Genomic DNA, 16,480 nt, shown 5'->3' on the forward strand with positions numbered 1-16,480 from the left:
TTGTGTGTTTTGTAGACCAAACACACCAGCCACAGCCACCTGGGCTCAAGGTAATTCAGAGGGTGGTGGAAGAGGTGTAAGGTAATAGCATTACCTCATATTTTCTGTGGTTAAAGTCCCACACACAGAGATGGTAGTCGCAGCTGAGCTGCTAGGCGGTAACTTGCTACGACTTGACATCTGCAACTGCACCTGCAGCCCAAGGAGGGGAAAAATAAGAGTGGTTGACTAACTGTTGTAGTTTTATGGCTAATAGATGTTCTCAAAAATATGTGCAGAGCGTTTCTTTAAAAGCTCCTTCTCCTGCATCCCAGAAAGGTGAGTATTAGTGTATTAGTTACTCGCACGGCCGTTCTTCTCCATGCTCAAATTTTATTATGTCATTATGGGCCCCGTAACCTGTGTGGTTTTGTTGGCAAGGCCACCTTTTCTCTGTTTGGCTTATTTAAAACATAGGTTTCCCGCAAACATGCTGCTGTTGTGTGTTTGCACAGTGTCGGACGCTAATTTCAGCAGCTGTATGAGCTGATGGAGCGTAGCAGATTTTGGCACGCGGTTGGGGAAGATGGAGCGAAGCTGGCTGAAATCTGTTCAAATGCAGAGGATTTGCCTCGGTGCTGGGAAGCTTTGTTCTGGGTGAGGCAATGCCAGTCCTCGGGCTGGATCTGGTTCAGGTGACAGTGCTGGGACTGCGGGCGCTAACGAAGCTGTGCTGCTGTGAGTTGGCTCCTGCCAAGGTTAGGCAGTGATTTCAGTGTGTGCAGTCCTGCAGGCTTAATTGGTGCAAATTAGACAACAACAAGGTGCTTTTCTCACACTGAATATTTGCCAGCAGCTGGTCAAAAGGCCTTTTGAGCACCATGCCTGTGTCCTACTATTCCGTTTATCCCCCGGGGAGAGCTTTGTCAAAGCAACGATGATGGTTTCAAACACCAGGAGAGGTTCAGGTGAGGCTGGTGGAAGGGCAGGCGGAGAGGAGCCACCAAGCACTGGTTCCCCGTTTGCTTAGAGCGCTCAGGTCTGGCTTCGTGGTGGCGGCTCAAATTTACATCTGGTTTAAAGCTGCTTTTAAAAAAAATTTAAGAAAAATTATATATTTAATTTTAAAGCCACCCTTGCACCCCACGCTTCTGGGTTGTGTTGCTTCTCTGGGGAGGGCCATGCAGGATCTGTCTCCTGTTACAGGCTCTCTTTTGCTCGACACATGAGAAACAGCCCCTCTCTGTGCTAGCATCCCTCCAAAGACTTCGCAGACAAGCCTGTTCCTTTTGAGTTCCTTTCTTCATGCAGGATCCACCCAGCCAAAAACAATAAAACATAAAACTGGAAAGAGAAAACAACAGCAACAAAAAAAGGGACGTTTTGTGATTTTTGTCTTTTGCTGCCAGTTGGCTGCACAACTTGAAACTACTGAAATGCTCTTTTTTTGTTTCCCTCCTTCAAATCCATTGAAATGTGTTACCCTTTAAATTGCAGCAGGGATGTCTGTGAATAACTCGCAGACCCAGAGCGACAGCCCGGGGTGTGCGGAGCTGGTCTCCTCCTCGAGCACCAGATGGAGGAACAGTCCCGCTAAACCCTTGCTTTTTTTGGGGGAACAAAAGCTTTCTGTGGTCTCCATACAGACCCAGGGCAACGCAGCTCCTGTGTGAATTTGTGCTACAAAGTGGTGGGTTTAAGTGGTGGCAGGCGGCGCTGAGGCCCCAAACCTGGCCTTTGCCTGGGGATGGAGGTTCTCTTTTAAAATCTCCAACGTGGCGAGTACAAAAGGCAGATGGCCAAAGGAGAGCGAGGCGGCACGTGTGGAAGATAACTGCTGTACGGTTAGGCTGTGTAACCGTGTGGGGTGTATTTGTCGAGGTGTTGGCACCGCTGTGAGGGAAGGCAGGGCTGCCCCGTGCCGGGCATGGCTGGTTCCACAGCGGCCACACCACAGCCCGGAGTGCAGCCCGTCAGCGGCGCCGGCAGCGCCTCTTCTGGAAAATGTATAAGGAAGGGCAAAAACGCCAGACAGAAGTGAGGGCGGATAAAAAAAAGTGAGAAACAGAGCTGTGGACTCTGAGGTCAGTGAAGATGGCGGGGAGGAGGTGATGGAGCAGGGGGATGTTCCCTGACAGGAGTCATGGCCTGTGGAGGTCCCACGCAGGAGCAGGTTCTCCTGACAGAAATCGTGGCCCGTGGAGTCCCCGTACATGGGAAAAGCACAAGGAGGAGGGATCGGCAGAGAGGAACCGCCATGTCCTGACTGAACCTCTCCCCATTCCCCATCCTAATTCCCTCCCCAATACCTCGGCGGGGAAGTAGAGCCATCGGGAGGGAAGTTGAGCCATGGGAAAAAGGTGGTTGGTGGTGTAAGGTGTTGTGTTAGTTTTATCTTTGTTTCTCATTGTCCAAATCAATTTCAATCGGCAATAAATCAAAATTAATTTTCCCCGAGTTGAGTCTGTTTTGTCTGTGACAGTAATGGGTCTCCATAGCTTTATATCAACCCATGAGCTTTTTCATCTTACTTTTTTCCCCTGTCCTGTCTGGGGAGGGATAGCACGGTGGGGTGTGCAGCTGGCCATAGTCAATCCACCACAGTAGCAAACATTTATTTTTGCTACCCTAAGTACCGTTGTTGCCAAAAATGCTTGGCAAAACCCCTGTGTTGTGGCTGTAGCAAAAGCCAGATGACTGTTGTTCATAAAAAAGCGGGATAGTAGCTGTTTCTGTTAAGGTTTTCGACCTCCCTTGGCTGCGCTCTGGCTCTTTGGTGGCGCTGCCGTCTGTGGAGGTCTCATCCGGGTTATCGCTTGTTGAGGACAGACATGATGGCAAGGTAGAAGCAGAGGCTTATTTGACTGAATGCAAGGGTGAGCCTTTCCTCATCTGTGAGGTGTCCAGGGCAGTGGCTGCTGCATTAATAACCTTAGTTTTAACAGAAATAGTGAGTGTAATAATGTTTTTTTTTCATATAGATATGGGGACTGTTCATAGAGCAGTAAGAGTGAAATGGATGAGAGTGGGAGTGAGCTTCGTGCCGTTGTGTAGAGCGCTGCAGTGTGATGGCCTGTTCGCCCTCTGCTCGGGGAAAATGGAGAGTTTTTCCATTGTCAAACCTGTCTGGAGCTGTACACCTTCTTGTTCCTACTCTTGCTTCCTTCTTCCTCCTGAGAGTAGGATTGGGAATTGGGGGAATTTAACTCCGTTTAGTGCCTATCATGTAGTTCTGCATGTCGCAAAGGTAGACAGCAAACCCAGGTCCGCCTTATGGAGCTGTAGCAGTGAGACAGGGCAGAGGTACACCAGTGGCAGGGAAGCTTTAAGATATGTACGAGCAGGAGTTCAAAAGTGTTGCCACAAAGGGCTTGGAGTGGTTCCCATTGCTGTCGCATATGGGGTACTTGTAGTTTTAATACTGTTCACTTAGGGTGGAACTCACTTGAGGGGACCACATGTGTTTTGTATAGCGTTGAGTGGTGGCCAAGCAGCTTTCATTTACCAGTCCAGTTCCAGCGAGGGATTCCCACGCTGGTGGCTTAGCTATAGTAAGAAAAACCTGGCTTGGATATTCCATGGGGTTTCTGATACTGTTGTATTTCAGAATTGCATTGGTTCCAGGAAAAGGCTCGTCCTGACTTTTCTTTGAACGCCTGCCTGAAGAGACTGAACTTGTTGGGAGTGCATTGCCGGTTGCTGGCAGATGGGGCTGGTGAAGGTGACAGTGACATGCGCAGGGACGCTTTACTGTAATTTCCTCTTTTCCTCTCTGTCATGTATTCTGATGTATTTAGAGTCCTAGCGATTTGCAAAATGAAGATGTGATTTATGGTATTCTGCGTATACTTTGTGGTAACTTTATTAATGCAGGAAGTTTCTTTGTGGTCACTAAATCTTCAGTTATTTAAATCAGATTTAAGTTGCTTTAAAATTCATAAGATTTGGGAGCAAAATTTCAGCCTTACTGAAATCAATGGCAAAACCACCACTGCCACTGGGGATAAGATTTGACCTGTGATGCTTTAACAAAAGTGTCTTCTAAAAAACCTTTCTGCTCCTAATTGCATTCCTTTGTTCTTTTTCCCCTTAGTCTTGTGAAGAGAGCAACCTGAAGACAATGCATCTGTGACCCCTGATACCAGCTTGCGAGTCGAGGCGATGGAAGTTATAGAGGACCGCCGGCATACCGGTCCCGTGGTAGCTCCAAATGGATATGCAAACAGGATTTTCCAAGCAAACATGGAGGAAGGGAGTACTGACGCGTTGGAGGTCTGTGGTGCTGAGCACTGCACCTCCAGCGATGCAATCCCGAGTGAACGGGAGGAAGCACCCAGGTATAAGAAGATGACCAAGGGCAACCGGATCTGGAATTTCGTTAGACGAAGGAAAGGACTCTCTACGAATAAAGGAAGACCCCAGTCCATGATCCTACTGGGAGTTACCTCTGAGGTCTCAGAATTAAAAAAACCATCCTTCATGGACAGGGTAAGGCCCTCAAAAAAGGGAAGAACCTCCAGGGTGCCTAAGAATGTGGATTTGAGAGCATCCAGAGTCCAGGTTGCTTGTGACCCTGACGAGGACCATCATGCCAGCGGGCAAAGAGCTGTCTACAGGGTTAAAAAACTGGGTGACAGTCGGAGGCCCTCCCGCCACTCGTATGCGGGGTACATTGATGATTTAGATTCTTCTTTTGAGGACATAGAGCTGAATATCAGCATTCCTGAAATTGATGCCAATGAAAGTAAATGTCTCAGGGATATTAGCGTCAGATTGCACAGTGAAGATAATGATAGTAACTGCCATAGAATACCAGCTAGAAAGAGCGAGTCTTTGAATTTTGAAAACTTTAAGAGTCCTGCAATTACAGAGGGGGACAATCAAAAGAGGTGTGCTGTGCTCCCACAGGAGAGCAGAAGAGGAAGAAGCTCTGATGTCTGGAGCTATGTGAAAGGAATTTCATTAACTAGCAAAGATAATTCAAAGCTTCCAGATCAAAGGTCTGAAACCAGTTTCCAGAACTTAGAAAATATAACTGATCATTCTACTTCTTATTTTGACTTTGATACGAGATGTGAGGAGAATCTCAGCCAGCGGAAAAAATCAAACAGTGCAACCAAAGCCACTCACTTTGGGGGTGTTGTGAGGTTTTTCTCCAGTGTGGCTGAGGCAGCTCGGAGGCTGCGAGGCTACTCAAGGGGATTTTCACCTGATGAGAAAAGGCCTCAGCGAAGTTTTCGAAGCTGGAAGCAGGATGTTGCCGCCCACAAAGAGGGCTTGGTTATTGAGAACGAGAGTGCAAGAGCCTTCTGCACTGTGGGAGCGTGTCTGCAGTCTCCAGACTCAGGCACGTGGGACAATCTGAGCTTTGAGAGTTTGGTGGGGAAGGAGCCCATGCAGCATTGCAAAACCACAGAAGTGGTGCAAGACATTGGTTCCTCTGCCCTGGGCAGTGAGAATGACAGACTTAATGAAACATCACTTGCCCCCTTTGGGCCAGAACCATCCGTCTCCCACCTGCCAGAGCTCGCAGATGACTCTTTCACTGAGCTAAATACTAAAGACGCCTCTGAGGATCTGATCGACTTTCCGCAGAGAACTCAGACTAAACAGATTCAGGATTCTGGCAGTACTCCAGAGAAGGCAGAGGTCGTGGGCAGAGACCTGCCATGTCCTGAAGGTCTTCCTGTGAATAATCTGGATACTGCGGACCTGGGCCATTCTTCAGCTGCAGGTGGTGAGTTTTCTGCGGGGACTGAGGCTCTGATGCACCTTCCACAGACATCGCTGACTAAACTTGATACTGAGGACGTGGCTTGTGCTCCAGTGGTTGCCAAAGACACAGATCTGTCTCCAGCAGTGGCTCAGGAGCTTTCAAAGACAGAACTGGATACACAGGACTTCAGAAATCCTGAGCTGCCTTTGCAAGACTTGTCTGGAGGTGAGCTGGGGATTCAGGACTCAGACAGTTCTCTGGAGAAGACAGGGGTTGTGGGCAGCGACTTGCCGTGTTCTCAAGGTCTTCCTGTGAATAATCTGGGTGCTGCAGACCTGGGCTGTTCTCCACCTGCTGATGGTGATTCTTCTGCAGTGACTGAGGCTCTGATCCACCTTCCACAGATGACCCTGGCTAAACTTGATACCAAGGATGTGGCTTGTGCTCCAGCGGTTGCTGAAGAGGTGGATCCATCTCCAGCAGTGGCCCAGGAGCTTTCAAAGACAGAACAGGATATGCAGGACTTGAGAAATCCTGAGCTGTCTTTGCAAGACTTGTCTAGAGGTGAGCTGGGGATTCAGGACACTGGCAGTACTCTGGAGGAGACAGAGGTTGTGGGTGGGGGCCTGCCACATTCTCAAGATCTTCCTGTGAGTAATCTGGACACTGTGGACCTGGGCCATTCTCCCGCTGCAGATGGTGACTTTTCTGCAGTGACTGAGGGTCTGACTGAACTTCCACAGACAACCCTGACTAAAGAGATTCAAGACACTGGCAGTACTGTGGGGAAGACAGAGGTCATGGATAGGGACCTGCTACGTTCTCAAGATCTTCCTGTGAATAATCTGGATGCTGCAGACCTGGGCTGTTCTCCAGTTGCTGATGTTGACTTTTCTGTAGTGACTTTTTTAAAATGTGCGACAGTTAAAGGGCAGGTTTTAGAGCAGACGGATGGCCGCATTAAAAAGCGCGGGACCACTTCATTTGTAGAACAAAGCTCTGTAGAGTTAACGGACACAGAGGACCAGTTTAACTGTAACGACGAGTGCCGTCCGTTCCAAGTGCACGTCTCTAGAATTGTCTCCTCCGGACGGCTCAAAAACGGAAAGGTATGGGTAACTTTTACTATAATGTTTTCAATAAGACCATACTGTTATACATCTTATGAAGATGGTTTGCACTTGAAAGCATTTTTAAATATCCCTCGTTGGGATTTTCAGTTAAGTAGAGTGTCATATAAACTATGGCAGTAGACACAGCTTTTATATCAATCCGAGAGGAGGCAGTTAACTGGCATATCCTTATAGCTATTAGTGTAAAGCTCCAGAGCTGCGCCTCCTATGACCCTTTGGCCATTTGTTTGTGACAGTGCCTCTAAAAGAAGGCTGTAGCAGAAGTTTATGTATTTCTAGGCACTATCTTTAATCTTTTTACTCTCTGGATTTAGTTCATTTGAAGTAGAAACTTGTAAGAAGAGGGCTTTTGACAAATTTAGAGTATTGAAGTGTGCTGTGGCCACGTGGCATTCAGCAGTTGCACTATGGTCCTTGTGTTTTCTTACCTAAAAAAGTAGTAGGGGTGGTGGTGGTTGATTTTTATTAGGTGATGCTGGTTAGAACACAGTGGTGTTCTAGGCACACAGTGCAAGAACAGGAACGCAAAAAAAAAGCCCATGTCTTGTAAAGTTCATCAGATCATTTCTCTGGCAGATCTAAATGAGCTCTCTCCCTGCTCCAAACCTGTCAGAAGCTGTGTGGCCTCAATAGTTTGGTGCTGAGCCTGTAGCAGGAAGCCTTGCTCAGGGGCTGGGCGTATATTGTGGGCAAAATGCCTTCCTAATGTGACTACGTGGCGAGCGAGGGTCTGGTCAAAGCTGCCTTGCATCTGTGTCAACACAAAATGACATAGCACTTTGGGATGTTAAATACCCAGTCTGAAGTGAAAGGTGGGCGACAGCGGTGTCTCTAATTGTGGCAATGCATTCCTGTTTGTTATAAGCAGGTCTTTGAAAGCCCTTAAAATTGTCAAAACATCTAAGTGGACATTGCATTCTGGACTAGGTTCTAGGTAGTACAAATCTGTATTGTCCAGCTTAACATTGGGAAACTTGAGAAATCCCATGGATGAGGGAGGCATAGATGCAGAATGAGGAAGGGCCTCCTGAAGCTGACAGACTCTCCCATTAACTCTCAGCCCATCACTGTAGCACCTGCGCACGCGCCTCTCTGTGTGGAGCAGAAATCTGTGAGCAGTAGCAGTCGTATCAGCTGTGCCCGCATGCCCCAGCCTTGTGTCTCACCGGAGAGGCAGTTCTGTGCTCTGCTCAGCCACCAAAGAGTCTGTTGAGGCTCATGTCGCTCCATGCCAGTTGTGGAACTGGTGCAGGTTTGTGGACGAGCTGTGGCAGGACCCAGTGTGAAGCCCAGGTGTTTTTCTTTGGGTCCTCGCTGATTAGCTGAGGCTCAAAGGATTGTTTGATTTTTTTTTTTTTTTTTTTTTAAGGTGACAGTTAGGGAAATTGGGTCAATTTGTGAAAAAACTTTCTCTTTTCCTTTTGGGCTTGGAGAGACCAGGGATGTTACAGAGGTGATGACATTGTTCCCTGTTGGAAAAGGGGTCACTGTAACTTCTGAGCCAAGAGGGGAAGTGTTTGAAAATTGTCAGCAGATTAGAAATACCAGGGGAAAAAAAATTTAACTTCTGACTCCCAGCTAAAATGGGCACTACCATTGTTAGTTATTCCTGGATTTGTTTTTCTGCTCCATTTTGTGTAATACAAAAAAACCCGCCAGCTCGCTGTGTGATTCCAGGCACTTCTGAAGTGGGGTGAATAGCGGTTAGTCACTTCTTGTGGTCTCTGGAAGAAATGTTTTTAGGAGGAGGCTGAATGAGAGGGCTGTGGTTTGATATCCCTTCGCAGGGACCAAACTGAAAGTATTCTGGGCAGGAGCAAGATAACAGAGGCACGGAAGGATTGAGTGGAGCAGAGGAAAATATTGGCACTCTTTTCCCAGAGCAGCCACATCTCCGCTAGCTGAGGGCAGTGGCCGCATGCCTCATCGCAGAGCTCTCAGGGCAAAATCTGAGCGATTTCAGCTGTGTGAACAGGAGATGCGGTAAGCCTCAGCTCAGCTGTTGCAGCTTACAAACATTACCAAGAAACTTAAATATGGTGCTTGAGATAACTGGACAGGAAACCTCCCCCGAGTTCCCGTCGAGTGTGGTGATAGCAGTACGACCTCCGGACTGCCGTGGCTTCCGGCCTCACGGAAGGCCTGCTGCAGCAGCGGGATGGAAGGGAAAGTGTACAGCCTGCCCTGGTTTGTAAACACCTTCTGCATCCCAGAAACTCAGACTAGAGATTTGGAAATGCACAGGGATCTGGCGGCAGCATCAATCCCAGAGCAGTCAAGAGTGAGGCTAAAGGAGGGATACTCTTGGATAGGAACAGTCGGAGAGAGTCCGCCAGCAGCTCCCGTAACAAATGTCCTGGGATACCCAAGGGATTTGCTTGCCTATCTGTCATCAGGGAGCGGCACTCAGAAACGTTTTACCAAAAATAAACATGCAAGAGGAATAACTTCAGCTTGAGCGTGTCAGTAGCAGCAAAGTCCAGCCTCTTATTGTTTTAGGGCTAAATCCAGCTCCTTGCTGGCACCTGTTCCGCAGGACAGTTGTTGGCCCTCCTGTCTCCACACCAGGCTGCTCGGAATTAATTGAAGGATTTGTATTTCAAGTGCAGTGCTCAACCACAAGTAGGGAGAAGGTGCTGCCAGGACGGGGTGGCTTGGCTTGGTCAGCTGCTGTAAGCCAGCGCTCCGGCAGTTTTAAAGTGAGCTAGCAGTGTACGGCAGAAATAGCTCAAGCAAATATTTTTAAAAGAACCGACACATTATCCCACAAAAAGTACAAAAGCACCAGCTCTCCCGGAGGCTCTCTGCCCAAACCTGTTAGGAGATGGTGTAAGAGACTGAGGCTGGTGTAACACAAAGGATGCTGGAGTGGGATTTAGGGCACCTGCACGTTGGTCCTAGCAGTACAGCAAATCTGTTTAGCTCTACTCTCCTGCAGACCCTGTTTCTTGCTTTCCTAGTCTCGCCTTTTAAAATTTTAATGTCTTTGGGCAGGAGCTGAGTGATGTTATAGGCAAGTAACAGCTCAATAGGATCTGATCTTCACGCTGTAAAGGAAATAACATTGCATCAGCATTTAATAAGAGCAGCTGTAGAAAGGTAGAAAGCCATTTACTTCTCTAACTGTGCTCCTGCCTAGTTGCTTTCAGACCCCATCCTAAATTCACGTTTGTTCCAGGAACTTGTGAAACAGTGGAGATAAAAACGTTTTGAAGAATTGAAAGAACAGTGAAGCTCAAAATAGATTGTCGATGGGAAATGAATTACTGATTTCACCATTCACGCTGCTGTGACTCTGGAATGAGAACACCTTCCTTATTTTGAGAGACAGATGAACTGAAAGATGGTATGGAGGCTTTACTAGGTTTTGAACAATTGCAAACCGTAAAAGTTTCCATTTCCCTTGTGCCCACGAAAGTGAATTATCCTCGTCCCACCTCTATAAACACCACAGCATCCCAGCAGGGAGAATGCAGCTGCAGGGAGTCAGGCATAGCCCCAGAAGTTGTATTTGACCCCTTCCAGTAGCTTGAGGTGCTGCTTAGGTGGAAGGAAGCTTTGATACCGCATAGGCTACTTTGCGGTTCCGGCTTTTCCGTCGGGGTTTCAAACCACCTGATGTGTCCTTGGACAGGGTTTGTGGGGGATTTGATACCTCCTTTGGGAATGACATGAGGAAAGGTTGCAAAATATGCATCTGACTTTGTATTTCAGGCATTAGTTTAGAGTTTTTAGGATCTAGAAACTTTGATTCAGGCTTTTTGCTGGCAGAGAGGTCCTCCCTGCTCATCTCGGGGGCACAGGCGCAGGGCCTGGGCACTGCAGGGCATTTTGGCTTGTGTCACTTTTGCAGTGAAGGAGCAGAGGGTTTTCACTGCAGTCTTTCTATGCCCTCTGCTGGCTTACTTGTGAAATAAGAGTTTATTTTTACGGAACAGAAAACCTTATCCTTTTCCGTAGGATTTTGAATTTTATCTCCAAAAGGTTTCCAGACTGCAGCTTGCTGCTGGCTGTTGTGGCTGCACATAGACACCACTTGGTTTTGTGATGCCATTTTCTGGGGGGATTATGGTTGCCAGAAGTGTGAAAATGAGAGTTCTACAGGCTTGTCAACCTGGGCAAAAGGTGTCTGTCCCATAGGATGAGGTCCCAGGCCGACCCGGGATGTCCCAGGTTTCCCAGCCAGTTTGATTTCAGAGCCCTGGAAGGGGCTGTCTGATCAAACTTGCTTCTCAGCATCGTGGCAGATGGTTGCAGATGTTTCTCTTGAGCAGCTGTTGAGTTTGTTTCTGAGTCCCGTACGTAGGAGCCAACCTGCAGGTGCCATAAAGGCGCTCCCTGCTGTGGAGCGGCCCGTGTCGATGGTGCAGGATTGGTGCTTTCACGGCGTTACTTGGTTTTGTGAATCCTGTGCAATAGCTGCACACTGCGCTGCTCAGTGTGGGAAAATCCGACTCTCCCTGTGTGGTGGGTCTAACTGGAAGCACGGGATTACTGATTTGCCTGAGTGTGCACATGCCAGAGGATGCGCTTGCAGATTTGTGATCTGATAGCTGGGGCATATCTCAGATCCTCCCACAGGTTTGGAGTTTTACTTTAGTGCAGCAGCTGCAAGTGCCTTTTCACAAGAGGAAGACACAGCACCTTTCTTTTTCTGTGTTTGATGAGGAATTGCAAGTGATGTGCAACAAGTTCTGGCAGTGACCTTTAGCTTGAGATTGTTTTAGTGTCTTTCTGCTACAGAATATTTTGGGAGCAGCTGCAGAAGTGGGACTGCGGAGTCAATTTGTCTTTTCCCTCCCCACTCTCTTAAATGACACTAACCAGGAAAAGGCTATTTCTGAGAGTTGATCTTCAGAGCTCCCTTCATCTCCCGGTTAGTGGCAGTAAACTGGGTTGTGTCTCAGCCAGCTGCTGGTAGTTGTGCTTACAAAAGACTTCATAGTCCTTCCACATCAAGAAATAGTACTTTCTAAATCCTGACGTTGCCAAAAGAGCACTATACTTCTGTCTGTAGTGAGGTACGATTTAGTTGCAGAATAAAGATTCTGTGTATTTATGGCTTTTAATATGGTTATGTCTGACAATCATCTTATTTTTAGAGGAGACAAAACCTCTAAAGCCTATCTCCAAGCTGTTCAGATTTTCGTATTTTTAATAACCATGAGGTGCTAGCAAAATCTTGAATTGAAGCCTATATTTAGTGCTATCTATAGTGGGGTAGGGTTTTTTTGGGAAACATATTTTTAGCATTGTCAGGGAAAGGCAGGTTGAGTTTGCAAAGCTGATAGGCTTTACATGTATATATAACCAGCCACTGAACACATGGATAATTCAGATTTCCACATGTTTTCTTAAAATACTTGTTGGGTCTTGCTTTCATCTGGTTCCCAGCTTCAAAGTTACAACAGGCCACCTCCTGCCATCCTTGGTGCCATCAGAGCAGTGATATGAATGGGGACCTCTGGGCATCGCTGGCCTATGTGCTAAGGGACTATGTGTCCAAAGCTTCTCTGGGTGGAAGGTTTTCTTTGGCTTTTGCCTCCTCCCAGTTGTTATCCCGTCAAGTGTACCGGGTCACTGGACACGGTGCTGGGAGCAGGGAATGGGAGATCAAGCCTTAATTCATCCACAGACTCCCACTGTGCCTTTGGGGTAATTATAGCCTGTCCGCTTCGTTCTTCGTCTGTAAATAAAGATAATAGCACATCAGTGAAAACGGAGGCTGCTGAAGTCTTGAGAATAGATAGACTAAACCATAAGAGGCACCCAGTTATTAGCAGGGCCGTGGAAGTATGACAAGTCTGTCTCTAATTGAGGCTAGAAATCTCCCAGTGAGGAGCCCTCCTGTTTTCTTCTTCTGACCTTTGTAAACTGATTTTTCTGCTGATTTCTTGACTCTTAAGATTATACACAAGGCTTCCATGGTGTCACATGTCACAGAGAATAAAATGAAAAGTAGGAGTTTGAAATGTGATTTATTTTTTTTTTAAAAGAAATTCCATTCTGCAAAATATCGCTGTACAAGTTGTCTCTTTCAGCGTCTTTTACTCCTGAAATAGTGAGGGAAACTCCAATGTTTTTCTCCAGTTAGCTATAAATGCTAATTCATTCTTTGGATTAATGTCACCCAACATTAAGGTGTAACTGGGGTATTTTACCACTGTATGGGTGCTTCAATCAATTGCAAGTATCTCACTGTTTCAAGTAATATTTCGTAGGCTGTTGGTAGAGTGGACGTGTCTTGTTAGACGTGGTTATCAGTCAGCTTTCAGAGAAACTACTGTGACAATTTGTGCTTTTCTCTGTGAATCTTTCAGGAAAAACAATTGTTCTAGTTTTGCTAAAAATGTACCTGGGCATTTTCAGAGAGCGAGGTCCCTGTTTTCTTTTAAGTGCTGTGATTTGCCCCATCCTTGCATTTGAACCACCTGAAACCTGGCAAGGCCTGTAAGTTGTCTTCTCGCTGGAGACGAGGCAGACTATATTAACTGAAAAAAACCCAGTTGTGGTGGTAGGTGCTAGCACTAAAACAGTGCTACGCTGTTTTAGAGAGAAAACAGTGTAGAAGGCAGTGTTGTGGTTGGGACCTCGTAACAGATGTTCAGAGGAAGGTGCAGACCCACCCCGTTCGGTGCATCGTGCCCAGCTGGGTGGGTGTGTGCAATGGGTGCCTTGGGACCCTGTTCTGGTCCAAACGGTGATGCTGTAAAGAGCAAGCGTTACACATGCTGGGCAATGCGAGTGGGAGCTAGCCTTTTAGCACAGTAGCAGGGCTTTGGACCTGCTTTGATCAGCGGGGAATATTACCTGTGTTTCATGGCATAAGCTAAAACCCCGTCTTTTGGGGAAAGACCTAGAAAAATTCATAAGGGCAACATAAAGGACTAAAGCATGGTTCAAAGCCGATGGTCCTTGGTGGAGTTGGTACAACGCAAAGCCAGGCCACATCTGCAAGCAGCTAGGTACATCTCCCCAGTCACACCAGAAGCCACTAGGAGAAGATGTAGGGTGGGTAGGAAGTATTTTGAAAGAAAAGCAGCCATGCTTATAGACTTGATATCACAGATACTGGGTTGAAGGAGGGTCTGTGCATTTGTATTAGACCTGTGTTAGCAGCTAAGTAATGTAAGACTTGGCTTTTGAAGGAGGACAGTCTGTAGCCTGGGTATGTTCTTTTGCAGTTATGTATTCCACCAAAGTGATTCAAGTCCATCTACACACGAAAAGTCCTTTCTCTCCCCGGAAGGCTCTCTGTACCCTCCCAATGATTCCAGCAGCACAGCAATAATAGCAATGCTGTTATATTTATTCACCTCCTGTCCTCTTCGTAGGCCATCTGTAACCTTCTGTTTATGGAATTGGAAAAGACCTTATATGACCTCTGGAAATACCTGGAAGGGAGTGTTTTGTTAAGATTTTTGGGAATGAGGAAAATGACATCCTGTTACTAATTTAATTCATTTTTGCATGGATTTCATTATCAGGAAGACTGTTGAGTTTTGCAGGAATTGTTTGTGATGGGTATCCCAACTTTATTCTAAGAACTTGTAACTTTTATTTTTATAATAGTATGGGCAGATCCTATTATTACGCTGCTGGATGAGCACACACAAACAGACTGTTCTCCTAATCCTCACCATTGCAAACTCATTGTTCTACTCTACGACTATGTCTTTCAAGTGGTGGAGGTGTTTCTGAAAAATCTTGTTCCATTTTGCACTTCTCACTTACATGTCTCTTGAGCATGGCCATACATGGAGACCAGTGGTGACTGATAGCTGTAACCTGGTAAAATATCCAGAAATTAACAGTCTCCTGTAGGCCACCAAAAGACGCATCTCCTGGTTCTGTTCAGAAGCGCCCATTGAAGCAGACCTCCCAGTTGTCCACCTTCACTGTGCTTTGAATGCACTAATTGCCCTTAAAGACCCTAAGCAGTCTCACCTGGGGCCCCCACACCATACCCATGGGCCTGGCAGCCCATTTAAGCTCTGCCTTGGGTGCTCAGTCCTTCCTTGATCACCATGGGAGAAGTGCTGGTCTCCAGCGCAGCCACAGCTGTGCCTTTGCCTGGCCATGGGCCCTGCTGGGCTAGATAGACGCCAACCTGGGGCCTGATTTCCTGGCTTGACCTTGGGGCCGGCTCACCACCATGGACCTGCCCAACGATTGCAGGGCTTTGTCTGACCCTGATCTGCAAACTGACTCACCTGCTTTACCTTGGACCTGCTTCATCACCATGAATGTGCCTAATGATCTGAAATCTAGCTGAGCCTGGCCACCATCTCCAGACCTGGCCTGGTCTCTTGCTTGCGCACTGTGGCATGGGGCTGGGGGGTGAGGCCCCATCCTGCCAACCAGGTTTTCTCTTTAGCTGCTGGTTTGCTGTCCCTTAGAATGCAGCCAGCCCTCGCTGCACATTGTGAAGCCAACCCAAAATATTTTAGCTAGTACTGGGTCCTCGGCACCAGCTAGTTCACTCCCTGTGTGTGCTCTTGCTGGGTCTTGGTAATGTGAGAGTAGACAAAATGCTGCGCAGAAAGCAGAAGTCTTCATCACGTGTTACTCTCAGAAGTGCCTCGGAGGCTAAAGTGCCACTGGAAGTTGTTGGACTTAAACACTGTGAGCTGTGCTTGAGGTACGAGCCCCATGCAATGGGAATTAGGGTACTCCAACACCAGCGTCAGCAAGTCTTCATCTTTCAGTCAAAAAAAAAAAAAGAAGCAGGTGCAGATTGCAATGAGAAAGCATAAGGTGTGTTACACTGTCTTGAAAATTATATGTGTCATTACACGTTCTGTGATTGCTTTGTCTGAGGTTTGACATGTATTGGTAAAAATCTTCTCTGACCCTTTTCTTGCCAGCCGATGTCTCATCCTTCTCAACCATCCCCGCAAGCACCACCCTTCAAAGTCCTCGTGGAAAGATGCCGCTCCGAACCCCTCTCCCAGAGCACCCCAATGGGGCTGGACCAGGTGGGAGGGCGCATGCAGCACTTGCTCAGAAGACGCGGTGAGTAGCTTTGAGGTGTTTTTCCTCCCAGGCTTGTTTTTTTGGTCTCACCCATCCTGCAGAGCAAGCTAAGGGCAGCATGGGTTGAAAAGTCAGAAGTGTGGCTGGGAGCCAGGTGAGGGAGCTCTGATAGCCACAGGTTGAGGAGTTTCTTGCTAGCTAATAAGATCTTTTTGTATACAGTGTATTTGTGAAATAAGGCTATTTTGTCTCTTTAATATCTCTGAACACAGTCCCTATAATTTGGTTGCAGGAAGATGAAGAGATAGGCACGTAAGGTGTAAAAGCTGTTCAGCAACAGTATGTTTTCATTTGGTAGTTTCGTCTTGGCTTTCTGTCCTCTTACCAGCCTTTGTTGTGAGCACTTGCCATTCGGAGGTGGCAAGTGGTGATGGATGCTGGGATCATAACTCAAGTCTGAAGTTTGTTTGGAAACACAGCAAGAGGTGAAGTTTTTTTCTCCTGCGCTTGAGTACTCTTCCTGATCAAGAAGAGAATCTCACGAGCCAACGGCTGTGATGATCTATCCTCTGCAGCACTTGATTAATGTAACTCTCATTTGTCCTGGTCAAACATGGAAAGCACTACAGAATGTATTTGCTGGAAGGGTCTTGTGTTGGCAGGTGAATAGGCTGAT

The 16,480-nt window shown here is 47.1% G+C and overlaps 1 protein-coding gene across 3 annotated transcripts in view; it reads left to right on the forward strand.

Annotated features, from left to right (window-relative positions):
* The first annotated feature begins 6,253 nt into the window (after nt 1-6,253).
* ARHGEF9 (Cdc42 guanine nucleotide exchange factor 9) overlaps nt 6,254-16,480 on the forward strand; it is a 195,263-nt gene continuing 185,036 nt past the window's right edge. The window contains exons 1-2 of one of the 3 annotated variants that reach the window (XM_063346929.1): nt 6,254-6,804; nt 15,696-15,843. In XM_063346929.1, the coding sequence (XP_063202999.1) occupies nt 6,496-6,804; nt 15,696-15,843 (457 nt within the window). In that variant the 5' untranslated portion in view covers nt 6,254-6,495. The remainder of the gene's footprint in view (nt 6,805-15,695; nt 15,844-16,480) is intronic. The other 2 variants (XM_063346931.1, XM_063346930.1) reach the window with 2 other exon arrangements.

Source organism: Chroicocephalus ridibundus, chromosome 9 (genome assembly GCF_963924245.1).
Source record: "Chroicocephalus ridibundus chromosome 9, bChrRid1.1, whole genome shotgun sequence".
NCBI lineage: Eukaryota > Metazoa > Chordata > Aves > Charadriiformes > Laridae > Chroicocephalus > Chroicocephalus ridibundus.